General features: G+C 42.3%; 1 protein-coding gene across 2 annotated transcripts in view; it reads left to right on the top strand.

The window, feature by feature from the left end:
- Positions 1-21,710, top strand: part of LOC126203173 (uncharacterized) — a 116,279-nt gene that overhangs the window by 34,524 nt on the left and 60,045 nt on the right. For both annotated transcript variants that reach the window (XM_049937415.1, XM_049937414.1), the window contains exons 2-3: positions 4,327-4,507; positions 9,312-9,350. In XM_049937415.1, coding sequence (XP_049793372.1) covers positions 4,327-4,507; positions 9,312-9,350 — 220 coding nt within the window. The remainder of the gene's footprint in view (positions 1-4,326; positions 4,508-9,311; positions 9,351-21,710) is intronic.

The raw sequence follows: 21,710 nt of genomic DNA, 5'->3' as shown, positions 1-21,710 counted from the left end.
GACTTAAGGGTCAAACGAAAAAAACTACAAAAAAGCAACTTGTCTAGCTTCAATGGGGAAACCAGATGGCGCTATGGTTAACCCGCTAGATGGCGCTACCATAGGTCAAACGGATATCAATTGCGTTTTTTTAAAAATAAGAACCCCCATTTTTATTACATATTCGTGTGGTGCGTAAAGAAATATGAATGTCTTAGTTGGACCACTTTTTTCGCTTTGTAATAGATGGCGCTGTAATACTCAAAAACATATGGCTCACAATTTTAGACGAACAGTTGGTAACAGGAAGGTTTTTTAAAATAAAATACAGAACGTAGGTACTTTTGAACATTTTATTTCGGTTGTTCCAATTTGATACATGGACACTTGTGAACTTATCATTTCTGAGAACGCATGCTGTTACAGCGTGATTACCTCTAAATACCACATTAATGCAATAAATGCTCAAAATGATGTCCGTCAACCTCAATGCATTTGGCAATACGTGTAACGACATTCCTCTCAACAGCGAGTAGTTCGCGTTCCGTAATGTTCGCACATGCATTGACAATGCACTGACGCATGTTCTCAGGCGTTGTCGGTGGATCACGATGGCAAATATCCTTCAACTTTCCCCACAGAAAGAAATCCGGGGACGTCAGATCCGGTGAACGTGCTTCGACGACCAATCCACCTGTCATGAAATATGCTATTCAATACCGCTTCAACCGTACACGAGCTATGTGCCGGACATCCATCGTGTTGGAAGTACATCGCCATTCTGTCAAGCAGTGACACATCTTGTAGTAACATCGGTAGAACATTACGTAGGAAATCAGCATACATTTACACCATTTAGATTGCCATCTATAAAATGGGGGCCAATTATCCTTCCTCCCATAATGCCGCACCATACATTTACCCGCCAAGGTCGCTGATGTTCCACTTGTCGCAGCCATCGCGGATTTTCCGTTGCCCAACAGTGCATATTATGTCGGTTGGTGAATGACGCTTCGTCGGTAAATAGAACGCGTGCAAAAAAATCTGTCATCGTCCCGTAATTTCTCTTGTGCCCAGTGGCAGAACTGTACACGACGTTCGAAGTCGTCGCCATGCAATTCCTGGTGCTTAAAAATATGGTACGGGTGCAATCGATGTTGATGTAGCATTCTCAACACCGACGTTTTTCAGATTCCCGATTCTCGCGCAATTTGTCTGCTACTGACGCTCGGATTAGCCGCGACAACAGCTAAAACACCTACTTGGGCATCATCATTAGTTGCAAGTCGTGGTTGGCGTTTCACATGTGGCTGAACACTTCCTGTTTCCTTAAATAACGTAACTATCCGGGGAACGGTCCGGACACTTGGATGATGTCGTCCAGGATACCGAACAGCATACATAGCAAACGTCCGTTGGTAATTTTGATCACAATAGCCATACATCTACACGATATCGGCCTTTTGCGCAGTTGTTAAACGGTCCATTTTAACACGGGTAATGTATCGCCGAACAAATACCGTCCGCACTGGCACAATGTTACGTGATACCACGTACTTATACGTTTGTGACATTACAGCGTCATCTATCAAAAGCGAAATAAGTGGTCCAACTAAAACATTCATATTTCTTTACGTAGTACACGAATATGTAATAAAAATTGGGGTTCCTATTTTAAAAAAACGCAGTTGATATCTGTTTGAACTACTGGAGCGCCATCTAGCGGGCCAACCATAGCGCCATCTGGTTCCCCACTTCCTCCCTTCAAGCTAGACAAGTTTCGTTCTTTGTAGTTTTTTCGTTTGACGCTTATTTCGTGAGATATTTGGCCCGGTCACGCTCAATGGACCATTACAAAAAGGTACGGCCAAACATTCAGGAAACATTCCTCACACACAAATAAAGAAAAGATGTTATGTGGACATGTTAGAGCTCATTTTAGTTTCGTCAGTATGTACTGTACTTCATCATTCCAACGAGATCAAATTGTAAATTTTCTCAATCAACATGTGTGAGCTGCAGAGAATCCGCACGCAATTGTGCAACCACGTCATCAACACAGATTTTCTGTGAACGTTTGGGCAAGCATTGTTGGTGATGTCTTGATTGGGCCCCATGTTCTTCCACCTACGCTCAATGGAGCACGTTATCATGAGTTCATACGGGATACTCTACCTGTGCTGCTAGAACATGTGCCTTTACAAGTACGACACAACATGTGGTTCATGCACGATGGAGCTCCTGCACATTTCAGTCGAAATGTTCGTACGCTTCTCAACAACAGATTCGGTGACCGATGGATTGGTAGAGGCGGACCAGTTCCATGGCCTCCACGCTCTCCTGACCTCAACCCTCTTGACTTTCATTTATGGGGGCATTTGAAAGCTCTTGTCTACGCAACCCCGGTACCAAATGTAGAGACTCTTCGTGCTCGTATTGTGGACGGCTGTGATACAATACGCCATTCTCCAGGGCTGCATCAACGCATCAGGGATTCCATGCGACGGAGGGTGGATGCATGTATCATCGCTAACGGAGGACATTTTGAACATTTCCTGTAACAAAGTGTTTGAAGTCACGCTGGTACGTTCTCTTGCTGTGTGTTTCCATTCCATGATTAATGGGATTTGAAGAGAAGTAATAAAATGAGCTCTAACATGGAAAGTAATCATTTCCGGACACATGTCCACATTACATATTTTCTTTCTTTGTGTGTGAGGAATGTTTCCTGAAAGTTTGGCCGTACCTTTTTGTAACACCCTGTATATGTTCTGGATGATCAATATATACTGATGAGTCAGAACATGATGACCAGCGACCTACTGTTGATATAAAGCCGTCCAGTATAAATACTAGTAGCTGGATGTGAACTTGCTATCTTCCAGTTCACGGTTCACAACTATCGAAAAACTGCATGGCTTTTACGTGATAGCAATGTGTTAGTTATATATTAGAGAATTTATACACATGTCTGACACCTGAAGCCAAAGATGTCATTTTTTGAGATTTAACAAACAATTTTCGCTAAAAACGACGCGCCTTTGACAAATCATCATTGCGCTGTACCACTGAAACGGGATACATTCATAGGAGGCAAGTCGTGATCGGAAAAGCCTCAAATACGAGAAGCATTTAACTATCGATACATAGTTTGCCATCATTTTTTCGTAACAAATTATACCATAAACGAGGAGTTTTCGAGAGACCGCGAATGTGCTGGTGCTTTCAAACACCTTATGTTCATAGAACCTACATTACCGTATAAAAAGCACCAACTAAGTATTCAACTAAATTTCACTTAATCCAAAATGGCGTGTCCTCTGTTCTACCTGTGACACATTTTATTGGCCACATTACTGTCCATTTGGCAGATTGTTCCTTTCACCAAATGAAACTATATGGTTTCAGAGACCTTCGGGTCTACGTTCCCATCGGAGGCCGGCGTATTTCATTCTCTCGCTCTTCACCTGATTTAGTTCAGACTCTGCAGACCGTGAATTCAGCGTGAAGTTGCTATAGTCACGAACACGCATATTTTGACTTGTGTTGACTGCTCCACCGTAGCTTTGCGCGGCTTTCTCGCATGTTTCCCTGAAAACGGGACGATGGACATTTATCAACAGGCGTACAAGTTCTCTGTCTGCTTCCCGGTACACCAGCATGGGGTCGGGGTCAACCACTCATGCTGTCACTCATCTTAAAGCGGCTGGAGGCCGCGCCGCGTCACCGCTTTCTCAGAGCTTGAGCCGCCCTAAGCTGCCTATTGTCGCTTACCTTCGACGCTCCCCAGCCGGCCACGGTCAACTCTAAATACCTCCCTGGGGTAAACTAGCGACCAGTAAATCGACTCGTTTCCACAAAGTTTTCATGTCGTGTGAATTACTTTAAAACCATCACCCGACATTAATTATTCCAATACGTCCATACTATACCCTCTACAAGATGCATTGTGCCTTGTCAGTCATTTTGTTCAGCCCTACTGTTCGCTCAACGTGAGTTAGGTGATCTTTAATGACTTCATGTAAGGGGCATAGTTCTTGCCATCTTACATAATATCCGTTTGAGCTGTGTCAGGGCCATCTAGCGGGCCAACCATAGCGCCATCCGGTTTCCCCCTTCAAGCTAGACGAGTTTCGTTCTTTGTAGTTTTTTCGTTTGACGCTTATTTCGTGAGATATTTCGCCCGGTCACTATCAATGGACCACCCTGTATACACCTTCCTTTCACGCTCGGAATGTGTAATTACCCACTGTGAGGTCGCTAGACGCGGCCAGTTCCTCGTCGGCGAACGCGATCACGTCCGGTGAGAGGACGCCTGGCTCACTCTGCTGTCTCGCTCTGCCGCAGACGTGCGGCGCGCTGGCGGCGGCGGTGCTGGTGTTGTGGCGCGGCCCGGGGGCGGCCGCCTCCTCGCCGTGGCGGCCCGTCGCAGGCCTGCTGTCCGGCGTGGCGGGGGCGGCGGGCAGCGGCGCGGACGCGGCGCTGGGCGTCGTGGGCGGCGTCGGCCGCGGCCTCGCCGGCGGAGTCGGTGAGTGGCGGCGTCGCGACCTCTGACCCAGCCGCGCGGCAGCTGCGTCTCAAAATAACACTGTGTGCACAAGTAAAGTAAGAAATGTATCAAACAAGTGTTGCCCACCTACACCTACTACTAGCTTTGTTCGTTATGAAGATGTGAACAGCAGTACCAATTTTTAAATAGCAACCTATATTCTTCATTCGGTAATCCACTTCCCCTTCTCAAAACCTTTTCAAAAGCGTATTACACTGTACCATTCACACAAACATGACAGTAAAAGCGTAACGCAGATGTACACTACTGGCCATTAAAATTGCTACACCAAGAAGAAATTCAGATGATAAACGGGTATTCATTGGACAAATATATTATACTAGAACTCACGTGTGATTACAATTTCACGCAATTTGGGTGCATAGATCCTGTGAAATCAGTACCCAGAACAACCACCTCTGGCCGTAATAACGGCCTTGATACCCCTGGGCATTGAGTCAAACAAAGCTTGGATGGCGTGTACAGATACAGCTGCCCATGTAGCTTCAACCCGATACCACAGTTCATCAAGAGTAGTGACTGGCGTATTGTGACCAGCCAGTTGCTCGGCCACCATTGACCAGACGTTTTCAATTGGTGAGAGATCTGGAGAATGTGCTGGCCAGGGCAGCAGTCGAACATTTTCTGTATCCAGAAAGGCCACTGTTCAAATTTCCATCAATGCGAACAAGACGTGTAACCAATGGCACCCCATACCATCAAACCGGGTCATACGCCAGTATGGCGATGACGAACACACGCTTCCAATATGCGTTCACCGCGATGTCGCCAAACACGTTTTGCCATTCGTGCACCCAGGTTCGTGCTGAGTACACCATTGCGGGCGCTCCTCTCTGTGATGCAGCGTCAAGGGTTGCCGCAGCCATGGTCTCCGAGCTGATTTTCCATGCTGCTACAAACGTCGTCGAACTGTTCGTGCAGAGGGTTGTTGTCTTGCAAACGTCCTCATCTGTTGACTCAGGGATCGAGACGTGGCTGCACGATCCGTTACAGCCATGCGGATTAGATGCCTGTTATCTCGACTGCTAGTGATACGAGGCCGTTGGGATCCAGCACGGCGTTCCGTATTACCCTCCAGAACCCACCGATTCCATATTCTGCTAACAGTAACTGGATCTCAACCAACGCGAGCAGCAATGTCGCGATGCGATAAACCGCAATGGCGATAGACTACAATCCGACCTTTATCAAAGTCGGAAACGTGATGGTACGCATTTCTCCTGTAGTGTTGGCAGAAGAGCCAACACCGAGTTGCTAGAGGAGGCCGAAATGCACGCGTTTAAGCTCACGCAGGCTGACGTGAGGTCTGGAACAGGTCAAGTAATGAATACTAGCAAATAAAGTACGTAGCTTCTGGAATAACTTTGGTTGAAATGGCTCTGAGCACTATGGGACTTAACATCTACGGTCATCAGTCCCCTAGAACTTAGAACTACTTAAACCTAACTAACCTAAGGACAGCACACAACACCCAGCCATCACGAGGCAGAGAAAATCCCTGACCCAGCCGGGAATCGAACCCGGGGACCCGGGCGTGGGAAGCGAGAACGCTACCGCACGACCACGAGATGCGGGCTACTTAACTTTAATCCATAATTGGTGAACATCGCTCTTGATGATACATGAATTACAAGATCAATAGCAAATGATAATGGCGCCTTGCTAGGTCGTAGCAAATGACGTAGCTGAAGGCTATGCTAACTATCGTCTCGGCTAATGAGAGCGTAATTTGTCAGTGAACCATCGCTAGCAAAGTCGGCTGTACAACTGGGGCGAGTGCTAGGAAGGCTCTCTAGACCTGCCGTGTGGCGGCGCTCGGTCTGCAATCACTGACAGTGGCGTCACGCGGGTCCTACATATACTACCGGACCGCGGCCGATTTAAAGGCTACCACCTAGCAAGTGTGGTGTCTGGCGGTGACATCACATCTCCTCCCTACACGAGGCATCACAACAACGTTTCACTAGGCGACGCCGGTCAACTGCTGTTTGTGTATGAGAAATCGGTTGGAAACTTATGTCAAGACGTTGTAGGTGTCGCCACCGGCGCCAACCTTGTGTGAATGCTCTAAAAAGCTAATTATTTGCATATCACAGCATCTTCTTCCTGTCGGTTAAATTTCGCGTCTGTAGCACGTCATCTTCGTTGTGTAGCAATTTTAATGGCCAGTAGTGTATACAGCCGGTGGATTTGTGGTGCCGGGGGATGCAGTACGGTGCCAGCCAAGTAGTTAAAATTCTAAACTGTTTTATTAGTGATCCCTGCCGTGGTTCAGTGCAGGAAACAGCAACATGGCTGAGGCACCCAGCCGCCTCCTGTGATCTGTACTGTCGCCCTGCAGTGGCGTCAGAGCACAGCGTCGCGTCGGCTGGGCTGCTCGCTCCTCGTGACGCATGTGGTCTCGGCCAGCCGCGGCTGCGCGTGTTGCGGTACAGTTCACGCGCACTGCGCTGTCCTGAGGGCGGTAGGCTCAAGATGGTTGGTTCAAATGGCTCTGAGCACTATGGGACTCAACTGCTGTGGTTATCAGTCCCCTAGAACTACTTAAACCTAACTAACCTAAGGACATCACACACATCCATGCCCGAGGCAGGATTCGAACCTGCGACCGTAGCAGTCCCGCGGTTCCGGACTGCGCGCCTAGAACCGCGAGACCACCGCGGAGGGCGGTAGGCAGCCAACGTAGCGGCACTGACCCACTGCTCACGTCGAAAGCTGGCAAGCTGCCTCCCGGGGCCAGTAGTGGCTTCTGGCCCCGCAGTTTCAGGGCGGAGTGCCCTGACGCACAACGTCCAACGGAGGTATACAAGCAGCGTTCCACACGGCTCCCGAGCGTCCCAATCCGATGGCGATAGAGCTGAATACACTTCTGAGTTGCACTTGCTTCGGCTCCGCTACGCCGTGTGGAATAAACAATTCGGCCGCCACAGATGTGGAACGGCTTCTGCCCCCTTCCACTTAGGTATTGCTGTGTCAACTGTTTCCAGCCTCACCAGGCTTGCTCGCCTCGTAACGTTGCGATGGCTGGTGTCGTATTTTGTAAGCCATAACACATGCACTGGTACTATTGCAAACCACTTTTTACCTCGTGCTTGCCCGCAGCTCGTGGTCGTGTGGTAGTGTTCTCGCTTCCCACGCCCGGGTTCCCGGGTTCGATTCCCGGCGGGGTCAGGGATTTTCTCTGCCTCGTGATGGCTGGGTGTTGTGTGATGTCCTTAGGTTAGTTAGGTTTAAGTAGTTCTAAGTTCTAGGGGACTAATGACCGTAGATGTTAAGTCCCATAGGGCTCAGAGCCATTTGAACCACTTCTTACCTCGTGCTTTTCTGCCAAATGTGGGTGTTGCGCTACAGTTAATGTCATTTTACCACTCTAGAACCTTTGTTTTCCTTCCATCTTTGTTTCTTCATTGCATAGATTAAACAAAAGGAATAAACAAATATATGTATTACACATTTTATAACCTGAGTACGTCATTCTTGTTCTTCCATTGTTATTATTTTCTCTCGATTCTTGCACATTTTGTACGATTTCCCCTATACCTTGTACCTATTTTCCTGGTTATTTCCAATATTTTGTACCATGTTAAATAATCGAAAGCTTTTTATAGGGCGAGAAAGTTTGTGAGTATGTCTCGATTTTACTCAAGCCTGCTTCCACTATCGAGCGCAACGTCAGAACTGTCTCTCTGATGGCATCTAACGGATCGCCAATTTTCTTTTCCATGCTTCTGTACATTATTCTCGTCCTTGATAGTGATGGTATTGGACAAAATCGCTGACATACGTGACTTTGACAAGAACGCATTGCTGTCGCAGGCACAACTGCTTCTGAGCACATCGTTTAACGTGGTGTTCTGCACCAGACGATACTACGAACATTGCAAGTTATGACTGTAGTGAACAATGGATCGCATAGATTGGACCGTGGATCACTTGAACGTCTCGCCTGTTAAGACGAATGACATTTGTTGTTAACACATCAGGTGTCGAAACTGCCATTCAGTCGAACAGCCGCTTTAAACTAGCGACACAAATGCAGGCCAGCTGAAGCAGTAATATGCCGTGGATGAAATCCACCTGGAATTCTAGGGGCTCCGCGATAGTACTAGAAGAAACCATGACTACCGTGAATTAGGTGAACATTACTGCGGACCACATGCAGTCCTTCTTTTCGTCTTCCGCAACGGCGATGGTCTCTTCCGGTAGGGTAACTGACCCTGTCACAAGACGAGGAACATGCTACAGTGGTTCCAGGAGCGTGATAGTGGACTCATTTTGACGTTTTCGCCACAAAATGTGTGTAATCTGAACCCGAAGGATCACAAACTGGAAGATATCAGGTTCCAGTTCTCCATGCGCGAACGACTGGCCCATAAATTCGGGAATTGCGTGACATGTAGACAGACATCTGGTGCTACATATCACCGAGTACTCACCTTGTCAGGATCTTGTCGAATTCAAGCCAAGCAGAATCGCTGTTGCATCGCATTCCAGAAGCTGAGGACGTGACTATTGTGAAGGCAGCCACAAAGATTTCGCTCATCCATGTATATTCAACAATACAAGAAGATGCTTTTCGCAATTCACATTCTAATTTCACACATTTGCAATTTCTGGATCTTTGCAGCATGTTAGGAACGCAGAAACAGCTTTCAACTAAAATGACCAGCTACGAGAATTTTTTTGTTTCATAGACACCACACGCAAATGCTTGATAGGACGTCTTTATATCAGTGTAACTAACATATTTTGCCTTTTTCAGGTGAAGTCCAAGGAGTTGGAAGGAAGTTAGTGAAAGGAGGTAAGAAATGAGCCGTCTGCCTACATTGTCTCTGCTTTTCGTCTTAGCTGTCTCATTCTGTGCTACTACATGATCCCATTGAGTAAAGTAAGTACACTGTAGTGTGTAATCAAGAGAACAAGGACGGATCGTAACATTTCAAATTTTTACGAATGAGATACTAAATACTCTCCTTATAAAAATAAAAGTTTCGATTCTCAGCGGAAGCAATGATGTAACGCCTGATTTGTATCTGCAACCAGGATTCACTTAGGCCTACCACTAATTTTGCAGCATCACTTTTAAAATCCTTAAACGTAAATACAACTGTTTCACTGATGTCCCGAAACTGCCTTAGCGAATTTCCGCTAGGTCGGCAATCATAAAAGTCAGGAAGATTTCTTACAGCAGCATTAAAAGTTTTTTACAACTCTGCACTACTGTATTACAGGCACATAAATGATCTCTTTTATAACTACTCCGAGTAACTTGGAACTGTAGGAGATCTTTGCCAACATCATGATGTTTTCACCGTCTTTTGCTTACCTTAATCATTATTCGGCGCAGCTAAATTATATCCTATCTTCTTATTTTCCTTGACTGTAATTGCGACATTTGTGTGGAAAGAAACTGCATCTACAAAACGCGAGAGATCCTTTAAGGGTGTTCATTTACTGTTTTGATACATCCCTATAGAAAAATATTTATCGGCGGCAAATACTAGAACTAGTCGGTAATGACAGCGATAGGTATAGCTGGTAGAGCAACTGTTTTTCTGAAAGAAAAAGGTTTCACTATTCCGTTACTAGAAGTTTATAAGAGGAACAATACAAATTAGTTAAGCGCTTGCTAGAATGACATAGATGCATTTGTCTACTTGACAGTGTTTCATATCGCACACATTAAGAAAGTAAATGCCCCAGCCTGCCTTTCCAAGTAGATAACACACTGTCGTCGTTGAGAAATTACATGTTGTTGTTCTGGTTTTCAGTCCAAAGACTGGTTTGATGGAGGTGTCCATGTTAGTGTATCCTCTGCAACCCTCTTCGTCTGTGTAACTACTGCGATCTGCATCCACTTGAAGCTGATTGCTATATTGAAGTCTTCGTCTCGCTCTGCAGTTTTTAGCCTCCTCATTTCCATCCATAACTAAAAAGACTCATGCCTATGGAAGTGGTCTATGAACTGATCTGTTGTTTTACTCAATTTGTGCCATAAATTCATTTTTCCCGACTTTGATTCAGAACCTCCTCATTACTTATTCGAGCTACCCATCTAATCTTCAGCATTCTTCTGTAGCACCATACTTCAAACATTTTTATACTCTTCTTGCACAGACTGTTGATCGTCTATCCTTCACTCACGTACTTGGCAAAATTCCAGATAAATACCTCCAGAAAAGGTTTCCTACCATTTATATTTGTGTTCTTCTTCTTCTGCTTTTACGGCCTCATTGGACCACTTCAGTCAATCATTTCTGGTCCTCTTCTTTGGTATTTTCCCCTTCCGAGTGGCCCAGTATCTCTTCATTCGTTCCGATGCTTTTCGTCGTTCCTTATCTGTAAATACCCTTTTCATTGTATGTCGTTTGCCAATTTTTGGTTTAAATCTTATTTCTGTGTCCCTCAACTTCTTTAAATTTGGCGTTTTGTTCTGCAAATCATCCAGAGTTATTTCCAGTTCTTCCATATCCTCTCTTATTTCCTTAAGCCATCCTCCTTATTGTTTCAAATTCCAGAGTTTCTCAATAATTTTCCTTGATAATCTGGTTTCTGGTGTCCTCAGAATGTGACCACAAAAAGAGATCCTTTTCTTTCGTATAGTATCAGTGATGGGCTCCAGTTCTGTGTATACCACTTCATTTGGAACTATCCGCCATTGCCCAGCTTTTTGATATTTCTTATTTATGCATGTTCTAGCAATTCTTCTCTCTACTTTTAAAATTTTGTCAATTCTGTTTTTCTGGGTGACTTTAAAAAGAGTTTCACTTCCGTATGTAACCTCTGGTTGAACCACCGTCTTGTAATGTTTTAATTTTGTTTTAATTCATAGATATTTTGTATTGTACGTAGACCACGTTAGTTTTTGAGCTTTTATCATTTTATTAGTTCTTGCTCGCCATGCAGGTTTCTCGTCCAATTTATGTGTTATAATTTCACCCAGGTATTTAAATTGTTTCACTATTTTAATTTCCCTATTGTTCACTGTGATGTGATCTATTACAAGTGGATCCGTTACCATTATTTCAGTCTTTTCAAATGATATCTGGAGTCCTAATTTTTGTGCTATATTTTGTAAGCTTGTTATTTTTTTCGTGGCTTCCTGAATATTTGTGTTCACTGTTAAAAAATTCTTCTTTTTCAGAAATTCTTTTCTTGATATTGTCAGTTTACATTTGACATCCTCTTTGTGTCGGCCATCATCAATTATTTTGCTACCCAAATAATAAATTTCACCTAGTACTTCTAATGACTCCCTTCTATTCACATGCTCTCAGCTATATCTGATCAAGTTCTGCTATGTACCATCATCTTTGTTTTTTAGGTGCCTCTTGTCTTGATTTCTTCTTATTGAACGTTTATTTCCACTTCTATATCTCCCTTCTCTCTCTCCTCTCCCCTCTCTTTCTCTCTACACCTGCATCTGTTCAAGACTGTTTTTCTTTTTTTCCCCCAGAATGTTGAATGTGGGTAGACTAGCTGTCAGGGAGTGAGTGAATGATGGGGTTTTAAGTGATCCAACGGTTGGGTTTTTGTTCAGAAGTTTTTTTGGAGGGAGTAAGGGAAGAGTAAAGGGAAAAGAAATGTGTGCCATTATTCTGATGATCGTCTGTCAGTTTGTTCTGTACTGTTTTTTTCTGTTAATTTGAATGGCGAGTTGGGTTGTTTATTGTCTTCTCTTGGTTTTTTTTAAAATCATTTTCTTTTTGCTTTAATTTTATGCCCATGATAATTTTCGTATAAGAATATTTATTACTGTTTATTCTGATTATTTTCATATCTTCCTCCCTAGAAATTAGCTTGTCATTGTGTTACCTGGCTTGCTCTACTAATGTTCTGTGTTAGTCCCATAGTTGCAAGCTCTCATACGTTCTTTGTATTGAGTATATAATGTCATACCTGTTTGTCGCATCTATCTCTCATCATATTTGTTACATTGTAATTGATATACAACTGCTTCCTGGTATATATGTTAAGTCTTTTGTTAGTTGTAGAATGTATTTTTTGATAGAGTTATCTCTTCTGAACACCATGTTTATGCACTATTTTTTGAAAATTTTGATGATTTTATGTGTGAGTTTGTCCTTTTATGGTACTGTGTCTCATCTTGTCTGCGCTTTGTTGTTGCCAAGTTAATACATTTTGTGTATTTCGTTCAGCGATGCGACACAGCATATATTCTGGGGTTACTAATCTTTAAAAAAGTTTTCAATCCCGAAAAATGTACAATAAAAATAGTACACATTGCTCACCCATAGTCATTTTGTAGACATGTGTTTCAGAAATCAGGCATTTTGGCTACTGATTCACAGTATCTTTATTCCCTCTCGAATTTTGTTATAAATAACACACTTAGGTTCAAAATGAAGAATAATGTGCATAACTGCAATACAGAAGATAAAAATGATATCAGTTAGCCCATATTGAGATTGATATTAAGACTGGCTTTATCCCAGAAAGGGGTGCACAGTGTTGGAACCAAAATTTTATCGCCTACCCAGTGATATGAAATGTCTTACAGACAGAATAGTTAAATTTGAAAACAAAGTAAAAAAATTCTCCTTGTCAAATCCTTGCGTTCCATAGGAAAACTTCTGCTTAAGGAATATGTAAAAAGTAGGAGGGATGACTTACTGACACCAGTAAAAAAAGTAAATATATAAATAAATAAATAGTGAGCAACTAGCAATATCTACATACCAATGTAAAATGACTGAATTCATATCATTATGATTACTCATACAAATAATTCATGGAGCATGAAACTAACTAACTGTCCTGCATATTCTGGGCCATTGTTACAGTGTTTAGTGTATTTCTTTCTGTTGTGTCACATTGTGTTGCTATTTTTACTCTCTTAAATTTATTTCTCATTGTAGTCATTACACAAAACATGTTACACACTTTGTAAGTATGATGCAGTGAGCAAAGTGTTAGCATGAGATATTTTTCATAGTTAGAGGCTTTGAGGCAAGGCCACCCAACAGGTATATTAGGATATATTTTTCAGTTCCGTACTAAGGAATTTAAACAATAAAGAAACATTTTGCAAAGTTTGCACGTAGATTTAAATTATGACAGTCAAAAGTTTTAGAACTGTTGATATCAAGTCATATTTTTCAAGGCTGCTCCATCAAGTCGGATTTAGCTCCAAGTAGCACAGGTTTGAGGTAGGGGTTTCTATGGAGTACAACTAAACTGTAAAAATATCTGATCTGGAGAAAGTTGTACCAATCTCCATATGATTTTTCACATTCCACTGGTTACAACAAAGAGGAAACATTCGCTGAATCTCCCATTTCAAATGCTTGACACTCTCTATGTATTATGTTTTTGATACATCATTAATATTAATGTTTTGCTGGTCTGAATGATGCTTTTTTGTTCTGAGCACTTGCAATTCTATCAGTTGGAGTAGTAAAGATACATGAAGTATGTAAATGTAACCACACAAGTTTTATGCCCTTGTAGCATATATACATATTCCATCACAGGAATTTTTTTCTTTGAAGGAATAAACATTTACACACACACTAATTTTCCTGTACATTTTTGGAGTATTATTAATTTCAACAGGAAACGAAATATTAGGTATTTTTTCTTAAAGCTCTTTAGAAAAATCTTTATAATTTCGTGTTATATCGGGATATTTTACATTTCTGCCTATCTACTGGTTTTAATGCAGAAGCTACTGCCTATAATAGAATTTTTGATCTTTTTACATAAACACAAGTATTTTTTTACTCTTTCTGGTAATTCAGTACAGGATGACCTTCTTGATGGAACATATTTATTAACTGCTACTTGTAATCCAATAATTCTATTTAATATGTATACCAATCCTTCTGAAAATTGGTGTGTGTGTAAATGTTTATTCCTTCAAAGAAAAAATTCCTCTGATGGAATATGTATATCGGTTAGAAGTAACAAAATGTAAAAAGGAAAAACGTATTTATTTATGAAACTTTTGAAAAGATAAATAATTCACACTACTGTTGGATTAAGGATTTATCTCAAGTTGCTTCTAGTCAAATTAATAAAAAAGAACACAACAAATATACAAATGACCCTTATAAAAATCCAGTTGGTTATAGAGGATCAAACTGTCTTAAAAACTTAGAGAATGTATTAAAAGACAAGTGAAAAAAATTTGGGAAATTTATTTTAAAATTGAAGAAATGAAGATGTTGTCCCACTCCTCAAGGGTGATTCGGCGTAGATCCCTCAGAGCGGTTGATGGGTGACGTCGTCCATAAACAACCCTTTTCAATCTAACTCAGGCATGTACGATATGGTTTATGTCTGGAGAACATGCTGGCGACTCTAGTGGGGCGATGTCGTTATCCTGAAGATGTGCACGAGAGGGCGCGAATTGTCGTCCATGAAGACGAATGCCTCGCCAATATGCTGCCGATATGGTTGCACTATTGGTAGGAGGATGTCATTTACGTATCGTGCAGCCGTTACGTTGCCTTCCAAGGCCGCTAGCGGTGTACGTCGGCCGCGCATATTGCCACCCCAAAACCTTGCTTCACTCGCTGGACAGTGTGTCTAAGATGTTCAGCCTGACCGGGTTGCCTCCAAACACGTCTCCGACGATTGTCTGGATCAAGGCATATGCGGTCCATTCGGCTTGTTGTTGGACCCATCTGTACCGCGGTGCATGGTGTCGTGGTTGCAAAGATGGACGTCGCCATGGACGTCGGGAATGAAGATGCGCATCATGCAGCCTATTGTGCACAGTTTGAGTCGTAACACGACGTCCTGTGGCTGCACGGAAAGCATTGTTCCACATGGTGGCGTTGCTGTCAGGGTTCCTCCGAGCCATAATCCGTAGGTAGCGATCATCCATTGCAGTAGTAGCCCTTGGGCGTACAGAGCGAGGCATATCATCTACAGTTCCTGTCTCTCTGCATCTCATGTCCGAACAACATCGCTTTGGTTCACTCCGAGATGCCTGGACACTTCCCTTGTTGAGAGCCCTTCCTGGCACAAAGTAACAATTCGTACGCGATCGAACAGCGGTATTGACTGTCTAGGCAACCGTCTAGACAACACGAGCTGTGTACCTCCTTCCTGGTGGAATAACTGGAATTGATCGGCTCTCGGACCCCCTCCGTCTAATAGGCGCTGCTCATGCATAGTTGTTTACATCTTTGGGCGGGTTTAGTGACATCTCTGAACAGTAAAAGAGACTGTGTCTGCGAAACAATACCCACAGTCAACATCTGTCTTCACGAGTTCTGAGAACCAGGGTGATACAAAACGTGTTTTGATGCTTGTACAAGCAAATGTGCTTAAGCGATAAATGGATGTTTCATTATGTTTCCTTATGAATTGTTACCTAATAATTGTACTGCGTCTCGCCTAATTCAATTGCTCAAACAGAAGTGGATGAATTAAACATCTGAACTGAAACCGTGGTAGAACGTAAACGATACATTTCCGGATACGGTTTCGTGTTCAAATTACTATGTACAACCTCCCCTCTACAAATCCTAGAAGTTTGTAAGGGGAATTTCCGAATACCCTGTATATTAACACCGAAAACCAAAGTGTGTTGAAAATGTCTGTTATTCATAACAGTTATCTTTTGAAGTAACCAACGACAAGAGCACAGTTATTTGAGATCCGTCAGAACTCAAACATCTGAAAAACCTCAATGTGGATATGTGTGTTTCTTTCATATAATTATTTTCATTTACGTTGATCATACATAATCTTAAGTATCATAAGCAGCAAATGTATTTACGTAATTCGAAATATAATTTTAATGGAAGAAAAAAGCATTCGCAACATCGGGCACACGCTACTTCACACCATGAATGCATGAACTGAATTAACAATAAAACGCTGTAGTCCATACTCAGCTGCAACAGTAACCAGTTTTCTTATCTTAAGACTTTTGGTCAGGTGATTACAGGGTTATAAATACAAAATCAAATAGGGGTAATGCAGGAGTAGGTTTAATAATGAATAAAAAAATAGGAGTGCGGGTTAGCTACTACAAACAGCAAAGTGAACGCATTATTGTGGCCAAGATAGACACAAAGCCCATGCCTACTACAGTAGTACAAGTTTATATGCCAACTAGCTCTGCAGATGATGAAGAAATTGATGAAATGTATGACGAGATAAAAGAAATTATTCAGGTAGTGAAGGGAGACGAAAATTTAATAGTCATGGGTGACTGTAAGTCGTCAGTAGGAAAAGGGAGAGAAGGAAACATAGTAGGTGGATATGGATTGGGGGGAAGAAATGAAAGAGGAAGCCGCCTTGTAGAATTTTGCACAGAGCGTAACTTAATCATAGCTAACACTTGGTTTAAGAATCATGATAGAAGGTTGTATACATGGAAGAACCCTGGAGATACTAAAAGGTATCAGATAGATTATGTAATGGTAAGACAGAGATTTAGGAACCAGGTTTTAAATTGTAAGACATTTCCAGGGGCAGATGTGGATTCTGACCACAATCTATTGGTTATGAACTGCAGATTGAAACTGAAGAAACTGGAAAAGGTGAGAATTTAAGGAGATGGGACCTGGATAAACTGAAAGAACCAGAAGTTGTAGAGAGTTTCAGGGAGAGCATAAGGGAACAATTGACAGGAATGGGGGAAAGAAATACAGTAGAAGAAGAATGGGTAGCTCTGAGGGATGAAGTAGTGACGGCAGCAGACGATCAAGTAGGTAAAAAGACGAGGGCTAATAGAAATCCTTGGGTAACAGAAGAAATATTGAATTTAATTGATGAAAGGAGAAAATATAAAAATGCAGTAAATGAAGCAGGCAAAAAGGAATACAAACGTCTCAAAAATGAGATCGACAGGAAGTGCAAAATGGCTAAGCAGGGATGGCTAGAGGACAAATGTAAGGATGTAGAGGCCTGTCTCACTAGGGGCAAGATAGATACTGCCTACAGGAAAATTAAAGAGACCTTTGGAGAGAAGAGAACAACTTGTATGAATATCAAGAGCTCAGATGGCAACCCAGTTCTAAGCAAAGAAGGGAAGGCAGAAAGGTGGAAGGAGTATATAGAGGGTTTATACAAGGGCGATGTACTTGAGGACAATATTATGGAAATGGAAGAGGATGTAGATGAAGACGAAATGGGAGATAAGATACTGCGTGAAGAGTTTGACAGAGCACTGAAAGACCTGAGTCGAAACAAGGCCCAGGGAGTAGACAAAATTCCATTAGAACTACTGATGGCCTTGGGAGAGCCAGTCCTGACAAAACTCTACCATCTGGTGAGCAAGATGTATGAGACAGGCGAAATACCCTCAGACTTCAAGAAGAATATAATAATTCCAATCCCAAAGAAAGCAGGTGTTGACAGATGTGAAAATTACCGAACTATCAGTTTAATAAGTCACAGTTGCAAAATACTAACGCGAATTCTTTACAGACGAATGGAAAAACTAGTAGAAGCGGACCTCGGGGAAGATCAGTTTGGATTCCGTAGAAATGTTGGAACACGTGAGGCAATACTAACCCTACGACTTATCTTAGAAGCTAGATTAAGAAAAGGCAAACCTACGTTTCTAGCATTTGTAGACTTAGAGAAAGCTTTTGACAATGTTAACTGGAATACTCTCTTTCAAATTCTGAAGGTGGCAGGGGTAAAATACAGGGAGCGGAAGGCTATTTACAATTTGTATAGAAACCAGATGGCAGTTATAAGAGTCGAGGGGCATGAAAGGGAAGCAGTGGTTGGGATAGGAGTGAGACAGGGTTGTAGCCTCTCCCCGATGTTATTCAATCTGTATATTGAGCAAGCAGTAAAGGAAACAAAAGAAAAATTCGGTGTAGGTATTAAAATTCATGGAGAAGAAGTAAAAACTTTGAGGTTTGCCGATGACATTGTAATTCTATCAGAGACAGCAATGGACTTGGAAGAGCAGTTGAACGGAATGGACAGTGTCTTGAAAGGAGGATATAAGATGAACATCAACAAAAGCAAAACGAGGATAATGGAATGTAGTCAAATTAAATCTGGTGATGCTGAGGGAATTAGATTAGGAAATGAGACACTTAAAGTAGTAAAGGAGTTTTGCTATTTAGGGAGTAAAATAACTGATGATGGTCGAAGTAGAGAGGATATAAAATGTAGACTGGCAATGGCAAGGAAATCGTTTCTGAAGAAGAGAAATTTGTTAACATCGAGTATAGATTTAAGTGTCAGGAAGTCGTTTCTGAAAGTATTTGTATGGAGTGTAGCCATGTATGGAAGTGAAACATGGACAATAACTAGTTTGGACAAGAAGAGAATAGAAGCTTTCGAAATGTGGTGCTACAGAAGAATGCTAAAGATAAGATGGGTAGATCACATAACTAATGAGGAGGTATTGAATAGGATTGGGGAGAAGAGAAGTTTGTGGCACAACTTGACCAGAAGAAGGGATCGGTTGGTAGGACATGTTCTGAGGCATCAAGGGATCACCAATTTAGTATTGGAGGGCAGCGTGGAGGGTAAAAATCGTAGAGGGAGACCAAGAGATGAATACACTAAGCAGATTCAGAAGGATGTAGGTTGCAGTAGGTACTGGGAGATGAAGAAGCTTGCACAGGTTAGAGTAGCATGGAGAGCTGCATCAAACCAGTCTCAGGACTGAAGACCACAACAACAACAACAACAACAATTCATTTAAACTTCTTACTCTCAATCCCCCTCTCCCCTCCACCATCAACAACTCAAAAATGTGTTGCAATAGTGTCGTTGAGAAGCCACGGTCATCAGTCTTCTGACGGGTTCAATGCGGCCTGTCACTATTTCTTCTCTTATCCCAACCTATTGGATGTATACCAATCTCTGTCTTTTCCTATAGGTTTTACCTTACACTGCTTTTCTAGTAGCATGATGATTATTTCTTGATGTCTTAACAGATGTCCTGTCATACTATGCCTCCTTCTCGTCAGTGTTTCTCATATTATCCATTCTTAGCCGATTCTGCGAAGATCCTCCTCATTCCATACCAGTCCACGAAAGTTTCAGCATCCTTCGTAGCACCACGTCTCAAACACTTCGATTTTCTTTTGAATACATCGTGGGAGTGAACAGTGATCAATGTGTTAGAGATATTTACTATCGAAAACAGTCTTGATCACAATTTACTTATTACAGTGACCGGTTTCGACCACTACTGTGGTCATCTTCAGACCAATGAGTAAGAACCTCCTTCTGGTGGTGATGTACCACCAGAATAAATAAATTATGATCAAGACTGTTTTTGATAGTAAATACTTCGATTTTCTTCTGTTCCAATTTTCCCACAGTGCATGATTGACTACCGTACAATGCTGTGCTCCTGTAGTACATTCTGAGAAACCTCGTCTTCAGGTTAGGGATAGTCTTTGATAGTAGGAAATTTCTCTTGGCCAGGAATGTCATATTTGTCTGTGCTAGTCTGCTTTTTATACCCTCCTTGCTTCATCCGTCATAGGCCTTTTGATTCCATGCAAGCTGAATTCCTTAACTTCGTTTGGTTCGTGATCACCAGTTTTCATGTTATATGTTTTATTGCTAATCTCATTTCTGATATTCCTCAACACGTATACCATGCTCATTAGACTGTGCATTCCGCTCAATACGTCCTGTAATTGTTCTTCACGTTCACCGAAGATATCATTCTTCACTTTCACTGAGGATACCATTAGTATCCTCAAACCTTGAATCTTAATCCTACTCTTGAACAATCCTTTTATTCCCGTCATTGCTTCTTTTATGTATACATTGAACAGTAGGGGCGAAAGGATGACTCCCTCTCTTACATCATTTATAATTCGAGCACTTTGTTCTTGGTCTTCCAATCTTATTGTTCCCTTTTAGCTCTACATATCGCCAGTCTTTCCCTGAAGCCTACACCCATTTTTCTCAGAATTTCGAAAATTTTCCACCATTTTACGTTGTCGAACACTGTTTCTAGGTCGACAGTTCTTATTAACATGTTTTTATTTTTCGTAAGTCTTGCTTCCTTTATCATTCGCAAACTTAGAAATGCTTGTCTCGTATTCTTAACTTTCCGGAAGCCAAACTTTTCGCCATATAAGAGATCCTCAGTTTCCTTTTCCGTTATTGTGTACGTTATTCTTGTAAACAGCTTGGATACATGAGTCGTTATGCTGATTTTGTTCTCGCACCCAGCCGCCCTCGTTGTTCTCGAGATTGTGTGGATGATCTTTCCCCCTAAGGTCTAATGGTATGTCTCCAGACTCGTATACACTACACACCAGCTTCAATGGTAGCTTGGTTGTCATTGTCCCTAACGACTGCAGAAATTCCGAAGGAGTGCTATGAAACATCTTCAGAAAAAAATTCAAAAGAGGAAAAATTTGTTGAGTGTAGTGACAGGTAAATAGAGGGTCAATACTTTGCCTTTACTATCGTTTATACGATGTGTCAAATACACTGCACAAAAGAATTGAAGGGTCGATTTTTTGAAATCCAGTTGTTGTCCCTCTTAACGATGAAAAAGTTTGAAATGCGGGTCAAAGATGCCTTCAAACTTCCTCTGTAAAGGTGCAAAACTGTGGCGGCCTGTGACGTCACGACAACGCTTTTAGAGGAAGGGTGTCGACTACACATGCGAAAGGAAAGAAAAAGGCTAGGGCTCGGAAGTTCCGGAAGTTCATGTGAGGTGTAAGGCTACGTTGGCACCAAATTTTGTAACACTTTTGCCTAACAACACGGTAGAAGTGCCACACGATCGGAAGGTCGTCGCCTCCCCCTCCCCTCCCCCGTTAACCACTTCTCACTCAATTCTTTTGATGCCTTTGTGACAGAGGTCAGAACCGCAACACCCAGCATCCAAATCACGCAGTTTTCTTATGGATGGCAGAGGAAGACATTTGAGGCAGGTTACCTCTGAGAATCGACACGAAAAGATCTCAGCTCGTGGCATAATGAATGTCAATGAAAACACCCTTTCTCTTGCAACGTTCATTCACAGGCATTTTGTGGACGAAAATAACAATTTGCAGTGCGATGTCCAACAGAACGACGTTCCCGACAGCCTTTGCCACTGTTGTCACCCTCTGGCTGGTTTATCCCTTGTCTATGGACACCTTCTAGTTTATCCCTCGTCTAAGGACATCGTGGGGCCACAGTGCCATTGAACATGATTTGACCTCTTTGGAATGTAGCACTATTGCAATTTTTG

Source organism: Schistocerca nitens, chromosome 9 (assembly GCF_023898315.1).
Source record: "Schistocerca nitens isolate TAMUIC-IGC-003100 chromosome 9, iqSchNite1.1, whole genome shotgun sequence".
NCBI classification, from domain to species: domain Eukaryota; kingdom Metazoa; phylum Arthropoda; class Insecta; order Orthoptera; family Acrididae; genus Schistocerca; species Schistocerca nitens.
Note: the sequence above shows the minus strand (reverse complement) of the source record. Positions and strands in the feature narration are given on the sequence as shown.